The 18015-nt window shown below is 36.1% G+C and overlaps 1 protein-coding gene across 2 annotated transcripts in view; it reads right to left on the bottom strand.

The window, feature by feature from the left end:
* Positions 1 to 18015, bottom strand: part of LOC108274609 (venom phosphodiesterase 1) — a 55621-nt gene that overhangs the window by 6779 nt on the left and 30827 nt on the right. For both annotated transcript variants that reach the window (XM_053686017.1, XM_053686016.1), the window contains exons 16-23: positions 17905 to 17974; positions 17694 to 17781; positions 13602 to 13774; positions 12958 to 13003; positions 11438 to 11592; positions 4444 to 4585; positions 2080 to 2157; positions 1844 to 1976 (exon numbers count right to left, since the gene is read on the bottom strand). In XM_053686017.1, coding sequence (XP_053541992.1) covers positions 1844 to 1976; positions 2080 to 2157; positions 4444 to 4585; positions 11438 to 11592; positions 12958 to 13003; positions 13602 to 13774; positions 17694 to 17781; positions 17905 to 17974 — 885 coding nt within the window. The remainder of the gene's footprint in view (positions 1 to 1843; positions 1977 to 2079; positions 2158 to 4443; positions 4586 to 11437; positions 11593 to 12957; positions 13004 to 13601; positions 13775 to 17693; positions 17782 to 17904; positions 17975 to 18015) is intronic.

The following is an 18015-nucleotide window of genomic DNA, read 5'->3' as shown; positions in this document are numbered from 1 at the left end:
CGATTAATTATTAGTCATGCTGTACGTGCACATAGACGACTGCTTGAAGCCGTGGGCTGAGTCTCAAATCGCATACTTACCTACTGTATAGTAGCCGAGATGCATGTATTTTTCCCCACTACAGGCCTATAGTAGGCAAGTATGCGGTTTGGGACACAGCCGAACTCTGTTGTTCGCCGTAAAGCGTAAAACTGCCGTGTGTGATCGTGTCCTGTCGCAAAATGCGGTGAAAACTCTCACACGACGTTCATAATGTGATTAAGGTGTGTACATGTCTGTAATGCACGTCCATAATACGATTAAAACAGGAGTAATCCACCTGTCTTAATTCGATTAGAGCTTAATTAGATTATGACCATAATTAGATTAAGGTTGCTGTTTACATGGTAGTTTCTTAATCAAAGTATGGTCTTAATTAGATTAAGAGTGGATTATTGTTGTCCATGTAAACGCAGTCATTGACTAGTGTCTGCTTAAGCTGGCGCCGCACTAGCCGACTCGGAACAGCTCGCGTTTGGGTGAGCGGTGTCACACTAAGCGCCTGTTGTTGCTGTTTTTTGCCTTCCTCAGTCGGTGGAGCTGTCAGACTTAAGAACAGAGGATAGGTGACACACTAAACACTAAGGCACTAAACTGCCTTCGACATTTCTCTCTGCCTCACTGTCACATATAGCAACGCCCCATTTTTCGCAAGAGACAGAAGAACGGTTTGGACGAGACCACATTTGCGAGGTCGTGGACAATACGGCTTTCGTTTGGTTTTCGTAACTGTTTAAAACCCTGGTGCGAAATAAATAGACATTAAATATTTTGTAAATATTGCAAATCATTTTATTATTACACGTTTTCAATTAATTTTTTTTTTTACCTGAATTGACAAGAGTGACATCGGCTACTTCAACCTTAAGTATGAACGGTGCTTCCGGCTCATTGGTCACTGCCTTGGCCAGGTGTATCTGCCCACTGATTGCCCAGCGATAATTTCAAACATGTCAGAAGCCTTTTTCCAGTTGGTGAATGATTATCTCAGCAGGGAGACCAGACGGTCAAGGGGTTAATGACCTCCTGCTGGTAGACACTAATCCACGCTCCGTCTCCCATCACCTAGCCGGCGATTATGTAAATGAAGCTAAAACCTGAAAATCGCTGGGAAAATCGGCTAGTTTGAAGCTGGCTTTAAAAACTTGCTGGATGTGCCATTAGACTCTTTAAAAAAAAAAAATAAATAATGAAAAGAGTTTAAAAAGTCACCAAATCCAGCAACAATGTCTCAATTTGGCAACACTGATAATAACCAAGATGGTATCCCTTATGGGGCGGCTGTGGATCAGGTGGTAGAGCGGGTCGTCCACTAATCGTAGGGTTGGCGGTTCAATTCACGGCTCGGGTGACTCCACATGTCGAAGTGTCCTTGGGCAAGACACTGTACCCCAAGTTGCTCCTGATGGTAAGCTAGCGCCTTGCATGGCAGCTCCTGCTACCATTGGTGTGTGAGTGTGTGTGTGAATGGGTGAATGAGACACGGTGTAAAGCGCTTTGGATAAAAGCGCTATATAAGTGTGCCATTTACCATTTTTACCATTTACCTTAGCTAAGTTAGTGTTGCATACAGTTTCTGTAGACTGCTCCAGTTAACAAGTTATTAATCTGCATATACAGTATGACGTCATAAGTCCAAGCACTTGAGGCTATTCTGTGCTGAATTAGTCCCATCAAAAGACTAAGACTCTAAATGAGCTTTTGAAAGGTACCCTGAACGTATGTTCACTGATATTTTATCACTCAGCTCGGATCATGTGCTGGTCAAACATGCAGTATTATAAAAACATATAATAAAACATACTCCTGGATCTGGTCTGCAGTGTCAAACCGGCCATCGAAGTTATAGTCGAACGCAGGTCCCGTCACCACGTTAATGCCGTTATACTGCGAGGAATACTTCAGCAACAAAACACTGTGGAAATACTGCCACACTACTGCAGAATACACACACACACACACACACACACACACACACAGTCTGTGTAAATGAGTCACTTAATGCACGTTTATAAGAGTGCTATAGATGTGTGAACTCACTCTTAAATGCTGGATACATGGGAACCACGTTGCTCAAAGTCAGACCATCATACTGCTCCTCTGCTGTGCTGTTAAGATCTGCAACACACACACACACACACACACACACACACACACACACACACACACACACACACACACACTAAGCACTCCACAGATTTTTCCTACGCTGTTAAACAGTACAGTAACCATCCATTAGATTAACCGCAGCTGTAATCATAAACACTGTGCTGTGCTCCTACTGAACATCCTGTAAACGGTTTACTGTAATCATTTAGAATCTCACGATCTGGTGCTACCTAGAAGACGATTTCTTCCCTTTTGAGTCCGTTTCCTTCCAGGATTTCTGTGTTGTGTATTATTCAACGTGCAATTTACTGTTTCTGACCTAGCAGCTGGTTCTTCCGGTCAAACTGAGTTAATAACTGTATAATAATTCCTCATTGAAAATGCTTTTAATCACGTTAAACTTGCTTTTTTATGCTTTTAATTTCATTAAAAATGCTTTTAATTACATTAAACATGCTTTTTTATGCTTTTAATTACATTAAACATGCTTTTTTATGCTTTTAATTACATTAAAAATACTTTTAATCACATTAAACATGCTTTTTTATGCTTTTAATTACATTAAAATGCTTTTAATTACATTAAACATGCTTTTTTATGCTTTTAATTACATTAAAAATGCTTTTAATTACATTAAACATGTTTTTTATGCTTTTAATTACATTAAAATGCTTTTAATTACATTAAACATGCTTTTTTATGCTTTTAATTACATTAAACATGCTTTTTATGCTTTTAATTACATTAAACATGCTTTTTTATGCTTTTAATTACATTAAAATGCTTTTAATTACATTAAACATGCTTTTTTATGCTTTTAATTACATTAAACATGTTTTTTATGCTTTTAATTACATTAAAATGCTTTTAATTACATTAAACATGCTTTTAATTACATTAAACATGCTTTTTATGCTTTTAATTACATTAAAAATGCTTTTAATTACATTAAACATGCTTTTTTATGCTTTTAATTACATTAAAAATGCTTTTAATTACATTAAACATGTTTTTTATGCTTTTAATTACATTAAAATGCTTTTAATTACATTAAACATGCTTTTTTATGCTTTTAATTACATTAAAATGCTTTTAATTACATTAAACATGCTTTTTTATGCTTTTAATTACATTAAAATGCTTTTAATTACATTAAACATGCTTTTTTATGCTTTTAATTACATTAAAATGCTTTTAATTACATTAAACATGCTTTTTTATGCTTTTAATTACATTAAACATGCTTTTTTATGCTTTTAATTACATTAAAAATGCTTTTAATTACATTAAACATGCTTTTTATGCTTTTAATTACATTAAAGATGCTTTTTATGCTTTTAATTACATTAAAGATGCTTTTTATGCTTTTAATTACATTAAAGATGCTTTTTATGCTTTTAATTACATTAAATATAGTTTTAATTACGTTAAACATGCTTTTTTAAAATGCTTTTAATTACATAAAAATGCTTTTAATTACGCTAAATATGCTTTTTAAATGGTTTTAATTACATAAAAAATGCTTTTAATTACGTTAAACATGCTTTTTTATGCTTTAATTACATTAAAAATGCTTTTAATTACCTTAAACATGCTTTTTAAATGCTTTTAATTACATTTGAAAAATGCTTTTAATTACATTAAACATGCCTTTTTAAAAAAAAAAGCTTTTAATTACATTAAAAAGGCTTTTAATTACATCAAACATGCTTTTTTATGCTTTTAATTACATTTGCAGCAAGACGCTCCGTGTTGCATTTTGTTTCATGTTGCTTTAATGCCAAATCATTCACTTAAAATCCCTCCGTTGGAACCTTGCCTAATAAAGCATTGTTTCAGAGAGATTTCAATTTCTTGTAAAAGTTTAGCTTTAGTACCGACTGCGCACAGTCATTGTATTGCTTGGAAGCAGTACCGGAAAACAGTTTCCACTAGTGGACTCAGACCTTGAGACCAGGCAGAATGCGCAGTCATACATTTGATTCAATTTGCATTGATCTCTGTGGTTCTGGTGGACTGTTTGTGTTTATGTAGGAATATTGTGACAAATGCCAAATGGTTCCAGTAACCCTCGCAGAAGAAGGAATGCGTGCTCACACCCTAATGCAGCTAGAAAGTATGACAGTTAATGTTTTCTATGCTGAAGCAACACTCAGATGGGTGTGCTAGCAGAACAGGCAACTACTAGTCATATGGTCAAATGAGCATTGGCACGGATTGTAGAGATGGAAAAACCCATTCGGCCTGTGTACGTGCGTGCGTGCGTGCGTGCGTGCGTGTGGATGCATTACATACTGGGCGGATAGAGGAAGGCGTATGTAATATTAGTGTTGCTGTTGTACTGGTTACATGTAGGACTCTGATCGGCTTGGATTCTCACATCAGGTCTCAGACAGTCTGGTATCACTGCTGGCAAAGAGCCAGAACCACCTCCGGCCTACAGGGAGCAACACACACATTTACACTATATTTACATTAATACATCAACTAAGTTTGAGCATATTTATGGAATGCTGAAATATTGCATGTAGTATTTATGTTCAAGGTCAGCACGGTGGAGTTACTGCATCACAGCTCCAGTGTCCTTGGTTTGAACCTGACCTACGGTTACCATCTTTGTGAAGTTTCTCATCTAAATCCAGTGTGTGGGTTTCCTCTCATTTCCTCCAACTTCCCAAAAATGACACTGGTAAGTTAATTATCAATTCTAAATTGCCCCTAGCATGAATGTGTGTTCCATTCAGTTCCTGCTTCGTGCTCTCAGGAGAGGCTCACCCCATTCACTAAAACCCTGACAAGGAAAAAGTGCCGATTGTAGATGAATGAATGAATTAATTAATATTATCTTCAGCTAAACGATTGATTTGTGGATTTTTTTTTTTTACAGTTCTGCTCAACACTGTTGGCCAAATTCTTGCTTTTTTGGCATTTCACAGAAAAAGAAAAAAAAAAACACATTAAAGATGGTTTGTATGCTCTCATTCATTTGATTCAAACCAGCCCGAGCTCAAACAATAAATGACTCAAAATAGAAAAGTGTGGAACATACGTTTCAACTTCCCATGAGCAATACAAATGAGTTTGATTCAATTATGTACTCTTCACGCTCAGCAAAAAAAATGCATTATACATCTTGAACAGATCTTCTACAACAACACCTTCGTAATGTTCTAATAGATGATGCAGAATCAAGAGCAAGCAGTTTTGCACGTCGCTTTGCATCTCAGATCCATCATACGTAGATTCAAAAATCAGAAATCACGATATCAAAAAATCACAAAAGACGATATACTTGACCCCCCATCCCCATTAGTACCATACCTCATTATTATAAGAGCACTTCCATGCAATGGAACCCTTACCGTGGAAAAACAAAGACTAAAAACTACTTGTAAAATGTACTTACTCGTGTCTTTCACTTATATTTCACTGTATTAATGGTTCAGATACAACATATCCACAATGCAAAAAAGTCACATCCATGACACTTGATTTCTTAATGATGTGTTCTTAGAATAAGAGATATTTTTAAATCTATAACAATCTATATCATCTTTTAATTCTAAGGCTATTTCGTGTTCTACATATGATTTTTTTTTAGCCAATGTGAGTGCAAATGTCATATCCACAGTGCTGAGGTCACCCATATTCAAACTACATCCTACTGGAATTATTATATTACGATATTCGATACCATCATTTAGGAAGTGGACCTATCAGTTACTCCCAGGGTTCATTTCTGGCCACAGATCTCAAAGAACATTATCCCTTCTGCTGAACTACTCCATCGCACTGTTCTCATAACTCAGCCTTCTTGGAAACACAAACGATCACCAAGAATAACACGGAATTTCCCTACCATTTCCAAGCAAGCCATTATGAGGAATTAGAAATTTGTCACACTGGAAAAATCGAAGTTCGGTGCTGTGAAGAAGTATTTGATTTCTTGCGTTTTTGTGTATATCTATATATCTATAAATTCTTTCAGAAATTAAAACTACATCTAAGATAAAACAAAGGCAACCGGGGTAAATATGAAATACGGTTTTTAAATTATAATGTGATTTATTGAAGCAAAAAAAAAAAAAAAAAAAAGTGAAAAAAAAAAAAAGTTATACAATACCAACCGGGCCTGTGTGAAAATGTATTTGCCCCCATAGTTACTAATTCCCCAAATCTATGAAACTGCATTCATAACGGGGTTCAGCTGGATTAGGGTTACAAAGCGATTTCAAAGGTTCTCTGGGACTCCACAGTGAGAGCCGTTATCTCCAAATGAAAAAACAAAAACAAAAAAAAACTGTTCGGTCTTCAGTCTGTAAGTTGAACGAGTTGAACATACATGAACGCCACCAGAAAGTCGTATTTATGAGTGGGAAACGCTGGATTTTCTTTCCGAGTGTCCGAGTTGGGGGCATGCGAGTGAGAAAACATGGTGGAATCAACGGATGCAACATCTGTAGTTGACGGTAAATTTGTTGAAAGCGAGTTGCCTGCACAAAATACGATAGCAATATATAACATGTAATGATAAAATGTAACTTAAAACTGATTAAAAACATAAAAAGCTAAACACAGCTGATACGCATATTCTTTGTTCTTCATTATCTGTGGCTGTAGGTTTTTGTAGTTAATTATGAAAAGGTACACCACCATCTTGCTCTGACCAAAGTGACGCGAACGCACCCGACGTCGTAATTACAACTTCCCAACTCGTAAGTACAAATTTCCCAGGATGACTTGAACGCACACTACGTGTAGGAATTCAACTATAGAAATGGACACATTTCTCTGTACGTCTACTTCCTGTCATGGTAGCACCGAACTACACGACGGATCAGCTCCTGCACGTCACGTGAGTTTGTCACATGCCTAACTAATCACCCTCACCTGTGTCTTATTACGCCTTGTTAAGTAAGTTCTGTTGGCTTAATGTTTCTTTGTCTAGATTTTGTCTTGTGCCATAACGGTTTTGTTTCAAGTCTGTTTTCAAGAGTCCATATTCATGCTTATAGCCTTGTTTTGGTTATTTGTTTGTGTTTCACGTGTTAACTTAATAGAAAGCCTGCAATTGCATCTGCCTCTGTTCATTCCTGACACAAACAAACTTTTCAAATCATTGTGTCTAAATCACATACTTACTTTATGTGCTATTCTAGACCATTATTGAGTACTAACATTAACTGATTTTCCTATTACAGTTAGGGTTTCAATTTTTAAAAAAATATTTCATTTAAAGACCTACTGAAAAGTCTTTTTTTTTTTCTAGATTAGTAAACGCTTTTACTGACGTAAGGTCAGGGTTTTTATTTTATTTTTATTTCAGATGACAAAAAACAGCGGCGTAAAGTTTTAAACAGAGACAGAGACAGACTCGTTTATGTGTCTAACATGACTGTGTATGAAACTGATGCGCATTTTATTACAGTTTTGATTTTGAAAACTTATGCGCAAGGATGTTCTGGTCTGATGTACTGTCTAGTGAATGTTGAGTTTAATCCTCCAGATGTGCTGCTGCTGCTTCAGCACACACATATGTAATGTATCAAGTATAAACCAGAAGCCTCTTCACCCTGGTGAGGATTATTTTCTTATTTTCTACCAATACAATATTTCCCACTCGACTGAATCAATGTGAGTCAGGACATTTTAAAGAATATTAAATTGGTTATAGTCGTGTATATTACATATACATATTTTACTAACATAATAAAATGTTATTATAAATATGACAAATTTGGAATGAAACATAATGTAGGTTGGTCAAGGCTTTGTCCATTTGAGGTCATTTGCCAGAACTTTAGGAACTCCTGACCTACATGCATCAGTGACTCAATTCAAAACAACAAAAAGATTGGTATCCTACAGCCCCACCACCTAATCACAACCTAATCTCATACACGTAGCTACATTATACACACTCAAACACACACAAAAGATGGTGTTGTAGTTTGTTATTGTTATTCCAGTTAGTATGACTAATATTTTACCTTTTTCCTTCTTATCAGATCTCATATTTGTGTTCATCTGTAATCAGTGTTCCTCCTTTTTATGGGACCTTACATTGTGAAGCATATGAATAACTCTAACAACGTTCCAATGACGACCTTGAAGAGACCTAAACTCTCATTTGTAGAGTAATTAGACTCAGCTGTGATAAACTACCAGTTCTCACATGACAAGAATTTACCAAAGAATGGCCATAATGGTTCAAAAACATAATGGTCTCTGTTGTATATATTTTAAGCTCGGTGGAGACGAAGAATTGTCTTAGTTAAAGCTGCAGCACGGAACTTTTGTCTCTCTATCGCCATCTCTGTTTGAAACATAAAACTGCAAGTTACTTGTGGAGTTATTTTTTATGCGGGTTGTGCTTTGGCAGTGCTTCTCTGCGTGGATGAATCTGATGGTTTGAGGTATTCGTGTGTGTTGTATATTATCGCCAATACTTGACAACAGTGGTGGCGGTAGATAGGGTTTTCTTGGAGTAGAGTTGAATTGCTCTCTCTCTCATAGCTAGCAGAAAATAAATGCAATTTACCACACTGACCATAGCAAAAAACAAAAAAACCATAGGAAACTTAGCTAAATACCTAGCTAAATCAAGCGAACAAGTGCGCAAATGTTAGCCAGCTACCTATTGAGCCAATGCAATGTCGTACCTGTTCAGCAGAAAAAAAGCCATCTCTGCTTCAGTCTTCAGTCCCTTCAGATCTCAGAGTTTTCGCCACAGCTCAAAAGCCTCGCCGATACGTATCCTCATTTTAGCATTTTCTCTTTTTGACTGCTGGCTGTATGCAGTTCGAGGTTTTGACAACAGCTGATTCCCCAGATGTCAACGATGACTGCATTTAGAACTATCCAGATTTAAAGAGGTCATCTAGATGACAAGTTTAATTTCTAAGCAAGTCTTGTAAGGACAAGCTACAAACACTCCACAATCCTTAGCACCCACATATTCAATATAGTAGCCTACTCTTCTTCTTTACGTGACGTAACCACGCAAAGGCCACGCAAATGACATCGAACCGGCGTTTTCCGTGAAATCCGACCCGACAGCTCAAATTATAAATCCTTATTATACGCTGACCGCTGAGAACTGCGATAAGGCAAAGAGACGGTTTTGAACACCGTTTTGTTTTTCTGTACTTGCTCAGTAATTGATTTTGGTTCATTTTGAACCAAATAAAGTTTGATACGACAGCTTTAATAAAAAGGTTCACGATGAAATAGCTTTCTTTAGAGACCTTCCCAATATAAAGTTCACAATATTTTTAAGAAAGTGGTGGCTCATGGAATCATGAAGAAGCTTAGAGGAAATGATATGACAAGATAATATGCTGATGGGAACAGTGAAAAAACCTCACATACTATCCAAAGTGCTTAAAGATGTTCTGAAGAGATCTGGAGTGCTGATTTAACATGCACCATATGCCACATATTAAACTGATAAGACTTTCATAAGTTAAGGCCAAGCAAGATGTTATTATTGAAAATCCAAATAACAAGGCGTGACTGATCTTTGCCCAGACATATTTATGGAAACCACAGCAGTTCTGGAAAACAGTTCTTATGAAACCAATATCTAAATATTTTATGGTAAAATTATGCTCTGGCAGTGCAGACCAGGGTTTTTCCACAGGCTAAAGAAAGGCTATCTGGTGAATTTATCCGGCTGCTTTGCTGCCTAAAATGTAAAATTATATTATAAAAATTATAAAAGAAATCCTTCAGATTTGTGAACACTCAATAATGTGAGAACCTACCAAAAAAGAAAGGCGCAAGAAGTTAATAAATGGCTACAAAAATGCTTGGAGGCTTTCATCCAAGGGTCCACCCTTATGTACTGAACTACACAAACTCTCGTTACGTAAGTGTGATTCACCGCAATGTTACTTTTTGAGCATGATTGCAGTGAATCATAGTATTTTTGGTACTTTTGTTAGAGTTTTGCTTTTAAATGAAATATTCAACTTTGCTTAGAGCATTAAAACATTAAGACACAGGTGAGGGTGATAAGTGAGGCATGCGACAATTAGAGCATTAAAACGTAATAATGTATTTAACCCTGTAAGACTGTAAACCAATAAAAAGACAAGATTTTAAGATGCAAATTTTAAATCATTTAGTTTCGAGATCCAGTCAAAATGAAGCAAAATGAACCAAAAGTCTACACTTCAGACACCGAATGCTTTAGTCGTTACCTTCTGACGCTCCCTTTTAGTTATCATGTCACAGCTAGTCTTGCCAGAGTCCCTGCTTGCACTCAGCACACGGTGTACACTGTCTCTTTTCCGCCTAATTTTGGACGGCAATCGCTAAGAACAGTTTGCACTCGAGTCTTCGGTTTGATACAATAGACTTGAAGCTAAAACTATAATCAATTCACAAATGACTCTCATACTCATAAGTTGCTCATGCAGTATGTTCATAAGTTCATTTTTGCAGAATTAGCACTTTTTGACTATATAGTATACAGATAATAAAGGGAAATTGTTTAAAATTGCACTAACCGGTGTCACACAGATGTGTCAGTGTATATACAGATTACGTTGTTAAGTTTAAGTTTAAGTTGCTAATTTTTTTTCAGTTACACACACACAAATTAATGAACATTTTGCGAAACTCTGTCACTTCATAATGCAGAATTGAAAGAAAGGAATCAAAACGGCCTTAAATGAAGACCGATCAAACTTGTCGCTCAATTAGGACAATAATGATGATCTATTAAAAGTCCGTGTGGTAATGCTAGCCAACACACTGCAGTGGTTGAGCTGCGTTACTGGAAGATATAAGGAGGTGCTCTTTCACGTACGAAAATATTCACACAAAACAAAACTTTACGAAAAGATTTTTAAACGAGGCGCGTTATAAGGTAAACTACGTCTTGCATCATGTGCTCAGAACCTTGTAGGAACATTATGGTAATATAACCTTCTCAGCACCTGAGAAGTGCTGAGAAGGTTGTATTACCATAATGTTCATAATGTGCTGAGAAGGTTATATTACCATAATGTTCCTACAAGGTTCTGAGCACATGACGCAAGACGTAGTTTACCTTATAACGCGCCTCGTTTAATAATCTTTTCGTAAAGTTTTGCGTGAATATATGATCTAATATTCTAATAACATTCGGTTGGCTAGTTAACGTCATGACCATGGTAGCTGTGTGCTTGTACTTTACGTGTGGTTTCATTACAAATCAACCTCACTGTATAGATTCGAATATACTAGTGTTTATATGGGGGTTTTTTGTTCTGTGAATGTGTGTGTGTGTTTTCACGCTCACCTGTTTCTCCACAGTGAACGAGCTCCAGAGAGGCATGAGCTTATGTTTGCTGTAGGCACTGATGAATCCGTGATGGTGCAGGAGACAGTAATCTGAGTTGGACTGCAGCACTAGGGGTTGGCCGAACAGCAGGTGTTTGCTATTGCTCTGAGACACTGAAAACACACGGGCATACACAACGGTCAGCGAGGTGCAACGGTTTTCAGTGGGTATGCCACGTGAGCGTAGTATTGAACTTGATATACAAGTAGCAAATTAAGTACAAAAACCGACATTAAACATTAAATCTGTAGGAATTAAATGTGTAGAAGCTATCAAGGATGGGTTATGTTTATAAGCATACGAGCAAGAATACACATTCACATTAGGCAATACAGACACGGGTGGAGAAATCGTTTTACCATCACTTACGGCAGATTTTCGTCTGTCCCCTACCTGAACACTCTCCTGAAGACATATGTTCCCTCATGCAACCTGCGATCGGTTAATGACCAGCGCTTAGTAGTGCCTACTCAGCGTGGCTCAAGCTCCCTTTCCAGAACCTTCACACTAACTGTCCCTCAGTGGTGGACTGAACTTCCAACCTCAATCCGGACCGCAGAATCTCTCACCATCTTCAAAACACAGCTAAAGACCCACCTCTTCCGTCAACACCTAACCAACCCCTAAAACGCCAAAACCACATTATCCTAATTTTTTTTTTTTAATAAATAAATAAATAAATAAATAAATAAACTCTTACACTTCTACTCTGCGCACTTTGCTTTTCTAGAACTCAATTATAAATCTCGTACGGTAGCACTACTTGTATTGTTCCCTGCGTGATATATCGCTTCGCTCGTATTTCCTCATTTGTAAGTCGCTTTGGATAAACGCGTCTTCTAAAGGAATAAATGTAAATGTAAACAATAAAAGACAAAACAACTACTCATTTTGGACTTTCACAAAAACACCTCAATGCTCTAACTACAGTGCATGCTACTTGTTTCAAATCCCACTTCCTGATGCACTGCACACATCGGCCAAGTTGCGATCTGGCTGATGGGAGAAAGATTTTTGTCGGGCGGATTAATTAGCGTGAATGAATGACAGGCGACGTCGTGAATGAATGACATATCGAAACTCAGTGTAAAGCCATCATATACTGCTGGCACAAAATCAAGTCTCATCACGGTTTAACATATCAAGAGAGAAAAAAGCTGCAGGCCAGTCTTGAATAATATATTTTGGGTGCAATGTGGGGACAGAACACCATATTCCATAGCTAAAACAACGAACACCACATTCCGTAGCTAAAACAATGAACCTAATGCACTATTTATTTGAGTTAAGTAAGGAAGGTAACTCAGTTGTTCAAAACATCCCTGTTGTGGTGAATCATGAATTCAAAAATATTACCTTCTCAAATACGTAAACACACATATTTACCAGACAATTTAAACTCAATCACACACCCTCTGTCACCGGTCTTGGTCTCTACTATATATATATCTATGCAAAATACACACAATAATTATTACCTTCCGTGTCAGACAGGTTGAGGAGGTAGTTTGGATTGAAGTCACCCTACAGAAAACATACAGTTACACCACCGTTAATTTATAAACAACAAAGGATTTCAGCTAATATTTCAGGAAATGTGCTTGGAGAGCAAGGATGAGTGTGCGTGCTAGTGTGTGATATTAGAGATGAGTTGACATCATAGCATTTCTCACTACATGTGTGCGATTCGATTATGACAGTATGTGAGGCAAACTGTCCTGTGCACTGCCACTACCCTACTCGTACACAAAAGGAGCGATCTAAGAGCAGTGTGATTTCTGCCTCCATGGCCATTTAGTAGTGCTTGCTGCAGTTCCTATTTTTGACCACCAGGTGCAATAAGAACTGTATGGAAGCTTGGTGGGGCAGTGACTGTACTGCAACATCTAGAAAGGTGAGCATCGTCTTATATTTGTCAAATAGCAACATTTTTCTAAATTATTGGTCACTCAAAGGATTTAGTTAGTATTTCAGTGGAATTTAAAATGCATGGAATTGGCGACTTTATGAAGATTAACATTTGTTGTGCAGATGATATGTATATGGTTGGGCTTTGCTTCACCTGCCCCTATGGACAAGCCACTATCGGTGTGAGGAATTATTGTGATATATGAGTGTGTACCAGGGCATGGCAGGAACAGCCGAGCGGGTCGGTGGGCTCCAGGCTGGTTAGGGGACACTGTCCCGGTGCACTCTGCTCCACTGGAGGTTGAGGTTTGTAGGGTGGAGAGCGCAGCAAATGGTTCAGGCTTCCATGACTCCCATTATTTGGTGCTGGAGTGATTTCTAATACATCTGTATCACAAAAGCAGAGAAGAATGTGAAATAATTGTCTAGAAATAGCAACTCAAAGCACTTGGGAAAACGTATTTCTGACTCCATGATGCATTGGTTTACTGCTAGTAGACAAGAAAACTGCGAAAAGAGCCGAATGACTAAAAACGTTCATAGTGTAGACGTTAAAATGTTTGAATGTTAACCAGTATTCCTGCTACTCTTTAAATTAAGCAGCTTTGAAGAATAACATTAAAAGGAGCTAAACGTGTTCAACAAACACTTTATTTTTAAAATGTAGTTACATATTTCTTGTTAGTTGGGTTATGACTAATGTGTCCACTCTCCGACACTAATCTGAACCCCCCTAAACCCCCCCCCCCCCCCCCACACACACACACACACACAAACACACAAACACACAAACCAAAAAAATAGGAACCTGGTATTTACTATTTCTTGTAGGAGTAGTAGTAGCAGTAGTAGTAGTAGTTGTATTAGTAGTAGTAGTAGTAGTTGTATTATTATTATTATTATTATTATTATTATTATTATTATTATTAGTAGTAGTAGTAGTAGTAGTTGTTGTATTAGTATTATTATTATTATTATTAGTTGTAGTAGTAGTAGTAGTTGTATTAGTAGGAGTAGTAGTTGTATTAGTATTAGTAGTCGTAGTTGTATTAGTAATAGTATTAGTAGTAGTTGTGTTAGTATTATTATTATTATTATTATTATTATTATTATTATTATTATTAGTAGTAGTAGTAGGAGTAGTAGTAGTAGTAGTAGTATTAGTAGTAGTAGTTGTTGTATTATTATTATTATTATTAGTAGTAGTAGTAGTAGTAGTAGTAGTAGTAGTAGTATTAGTAGTAGTAGTTGTTGTATTATTATTATTATTATTATTATTAGTAGTAGTAGTAGTAGTAGTAGTAGTAGTATTAGTATTAGTAGTTGTTGTATTATTATTATTATTATTATTATTATTAGTAGTAGTAGTAGTATTAGTAGTAGTAGTTGTATTATTATTATTAGTAGTAGTAGTAGTAGTAGTAGTAGTTGTTGTATTATTATTATTATTAGTAGTAGTAGTAGTAGTAGTAGTAGTAGTATTAGTAGTAGTAGTTGTTGTATTATTATTATTATTATTATTATTAGTAGTAGTAGTAGTAGTAGTATTAGTAGTAGTAGTTGTTGTATTATTATTATTATTAGTAGTAGTAGTAGTAGTAGTAGTAGTAGTAGTAGTATTAGTAGTTGTTGTATTATTATTATTATTATTAGTAGTAGTAGTAGTATTAGTAGTAGTAGTTGTTGTATTATTATTATTATTATTAGTAGTAGTAGTAGTAGTAGTAGTAGTAGTTGTATTATTATTATTATTATTAGTAGTAGTAGTAGTAGTAGTAGTAGTATTAGTAGTAGTAGTTGTTGTATTATTATTATTATTAGTAGTAGTAGTATTAGTAGTAGTAGTTGTTGTATTATTATTATTATTATTATTATTATTATTATTAGTAGTAGTAGTAGTAGTAGTATTAGTAGTAGTAGTTGTTGTATTATTATTATTATTAGTAGTAGTAGTATTAGTAGTAGTAGTTGTTGTATTATTATTATTATTAGTAGTAGTAGTATTAGTAGTAGTAGTTGTTGTATTATTATTATTATTATTATTATTAGTAGTAGTAGTAGTAGTAGTAGTATTAGTAGTAGTAGTTGTTGTATTATTATTATTATTATTATTATTATTATTATTAGTAGTAGTAGTAGTAGTAGTAGTAGCAGTTGTATTAGAACTGAATGGGTCTTGACTCATCCCCACCATGCCACACATTCTTTAGATCCTTTGTTTCCATGTGTTTTGAGGTTTACACATGTATTTATTTAGTTAGTCAGGATTACTTGGCTACTTGTGAATTTAGTACTCACATTAAAAAACAAAAGCCTTTCTGGTTAATTACAATGTTTTGCTTAGAGCTCTGTCATGTCTTGTCTCTGTACACCTGCAAACATTTTTGACTTCAAAACAATTCAAGAGTGATTAATATGCACCACAAACCACAGCAAAGATCAAAATATCAATCACTACAGGAGGAAAATAAACTGGCTTCTGCAAATTTCTGAGGAACACTGTAAATCATCATCTTAGGATGCACAAAGAAAGCCAGATGTTTCCAGCACTCTTGAACCAGTATTGTGATGTACAAACCAACAAAATATAGCGCTTTTTTTGCCATGTAAACGCCCCAATAAGACCCTTGTGCTGTTTGGTTTCCTGGTCCAAATTTCATGATCTTTAAGTTTTTGTTCCTGTTTTCCATAGCCTTAATCACTGATGTTTAATTTTCCTTTTTTGGAGAATGATTATAAATTGTACGCCTGTTTACAACGTCTTCTGCTGATTTCATCCCCACTCCGGATTATAATCAGGACTGCGCAAAAGTCTTAGAAACATGTAAAGAAACGCTGTAAAGCAAAGATACCTGCAAAAATAATGAAAGTAAATGTTCGTCTATTGAATATAATGAGTAGTAAACTGTAAACAAAATCAATATATGGCATAAAGACCCTTGGTATAGCCCTTTAATAATGCAGAGGTACGGTTTTTGCAGTTTTATAAGGAAATTGTGTCATTATGGAGAATACGGCACAGCTCTTCCGGAGACTTTGACCGTCACAGCCTTCGGTTTTTTGTTTGATTTTTGTTTGACAAGCATCTGTTGGTTGGAAAAGTAATGTTTGGAAAGCTGTGCCTGAAGACAAACACGTTCTCCTTCAGCATCTGATGCTGCTGTGACTAAATTCTGTCACAAAGACCAAATGAAAGAGAAAGACAAAAGTGAGGTTCCAGTCAATACATTTTGTAATGAGAATCGACATGTCTGTGATGCTCTTACGCCTCAGTCAGAATAATATCCTTCCTCCCTTTCTACTTTTGGGGGAAAGCGGAGTTTAAAACGCTAGAACTTTACTTCTTGTATTTGAAAACTTTACTTATTTGAGTTATTTGAAGTAAGAAACCCTTTTCGGTTGAGGAAGGGCTGTCATTTTCCGAATTACTGTGTATATATAGTATTATAAAATGTCAGACTGCCCCAGGCCTTCAAACATTTAGGGTAGGTCACAGTTTTGTCTGGTGCATGGGATTATACAGTAGGTGTGTGTGTGTGTATACCTTAAAAATCATACAATTTTAGGTCTGTGTGCATCTCTCTCTCTCTCTCTCTCTCTCTCTCTCTCTCTCTCTCTCTCTCTCTGTACTATATGTTTCAGATATCCCAGAAGACAACCTGGTGACCCCTGGATTTGACATTGGGACTGATGTGATTGTATTATAAACATCAATGGCAGTACATCTGCAACTTTGTGTATTCCAGCTTAGTGCTCTCTTTGTAAATCATGTATATAAGCTACACACTCGCTTGTACTTGGATTACGTTGTTTTCCATGCACTTTGGTGTTGAACCATAAGGTAACCACGTACTTTTCTCCACAGTCTCTCAAAACAAACGGGCCGTTGTCTGTTCATTTTGTTCATAAGGCAAACGGAAGATTTTTTTCATTTTTATTTTTACAGCTGCTATGTTCAGGAGTATAACGTAACGCATTACTAAATACTCTTATTACTGTAACTGAGTAGTTTTATCTCAGGAATTCTACTTTATTAAGTAGTTCAAAATGGGTGTACTTATACTTACTGTATACTTACAGTATACGTATATGTGGGTATGTTTTAAGTGCTGTTTATGAACTTTTATTAATTTCTCCTGAGATCTGTTTACCAAATGGGAATAGTGCTAATAGCTGTAGCATAAAATACAATACTTATCAATAGATATACAGTAATAAAAATGCAGCGAAGTACACAATGATAGTGAGTGGACCTTAATGGATTGCTTAATGGAATGAAAACAAACAGACAAACAAACAAACTCACCACACATAAGATTGTAGAGCTCGATGTTGGAGAACGGCTCGACCTCAGTCTGAAAGTTGAACTTGGGACCATAACTAAGAAACATTGCCTAGAATGGAGGATGTGAGAACGAGAGTGAGGTAGTTAAAGAAGTAGATTGAGAGCACGAGAAGGTCTGATAGTGTGCTCGACGCATGAGAACACACACACACACACACACACACACACACACCTGCATGCTAGGGTCATCGTTGTCATATCCATGATTTCCACCTGAGCAAAAACTGAGAGAACCTGGATAGCTACAGAAGACAAACATTACATTATATACATTCTCACACGT

The sequence above is a fragment of the Ictalurus punctatus genome, chromosome 14 (genome assembly GCF_001660625.3).
Source record: "Ictalurus punctatus breed USDA103 chromosome 14, Coco_2.0, whole genome shotgun sequence".
Taxonomy (NCBI): domain Eukaryota; kingdom Metazoa; phylum Chordata; class Actinopteri; order Siluriformes; family Ictaluridae; genus Ictalurus; species Ictalurus punctatus.
The sequence above is the reverse complement of the archived record's forward strand: the minus strand, read 5'-3'. Positions and strand labels throughout refer to the sequence as shown.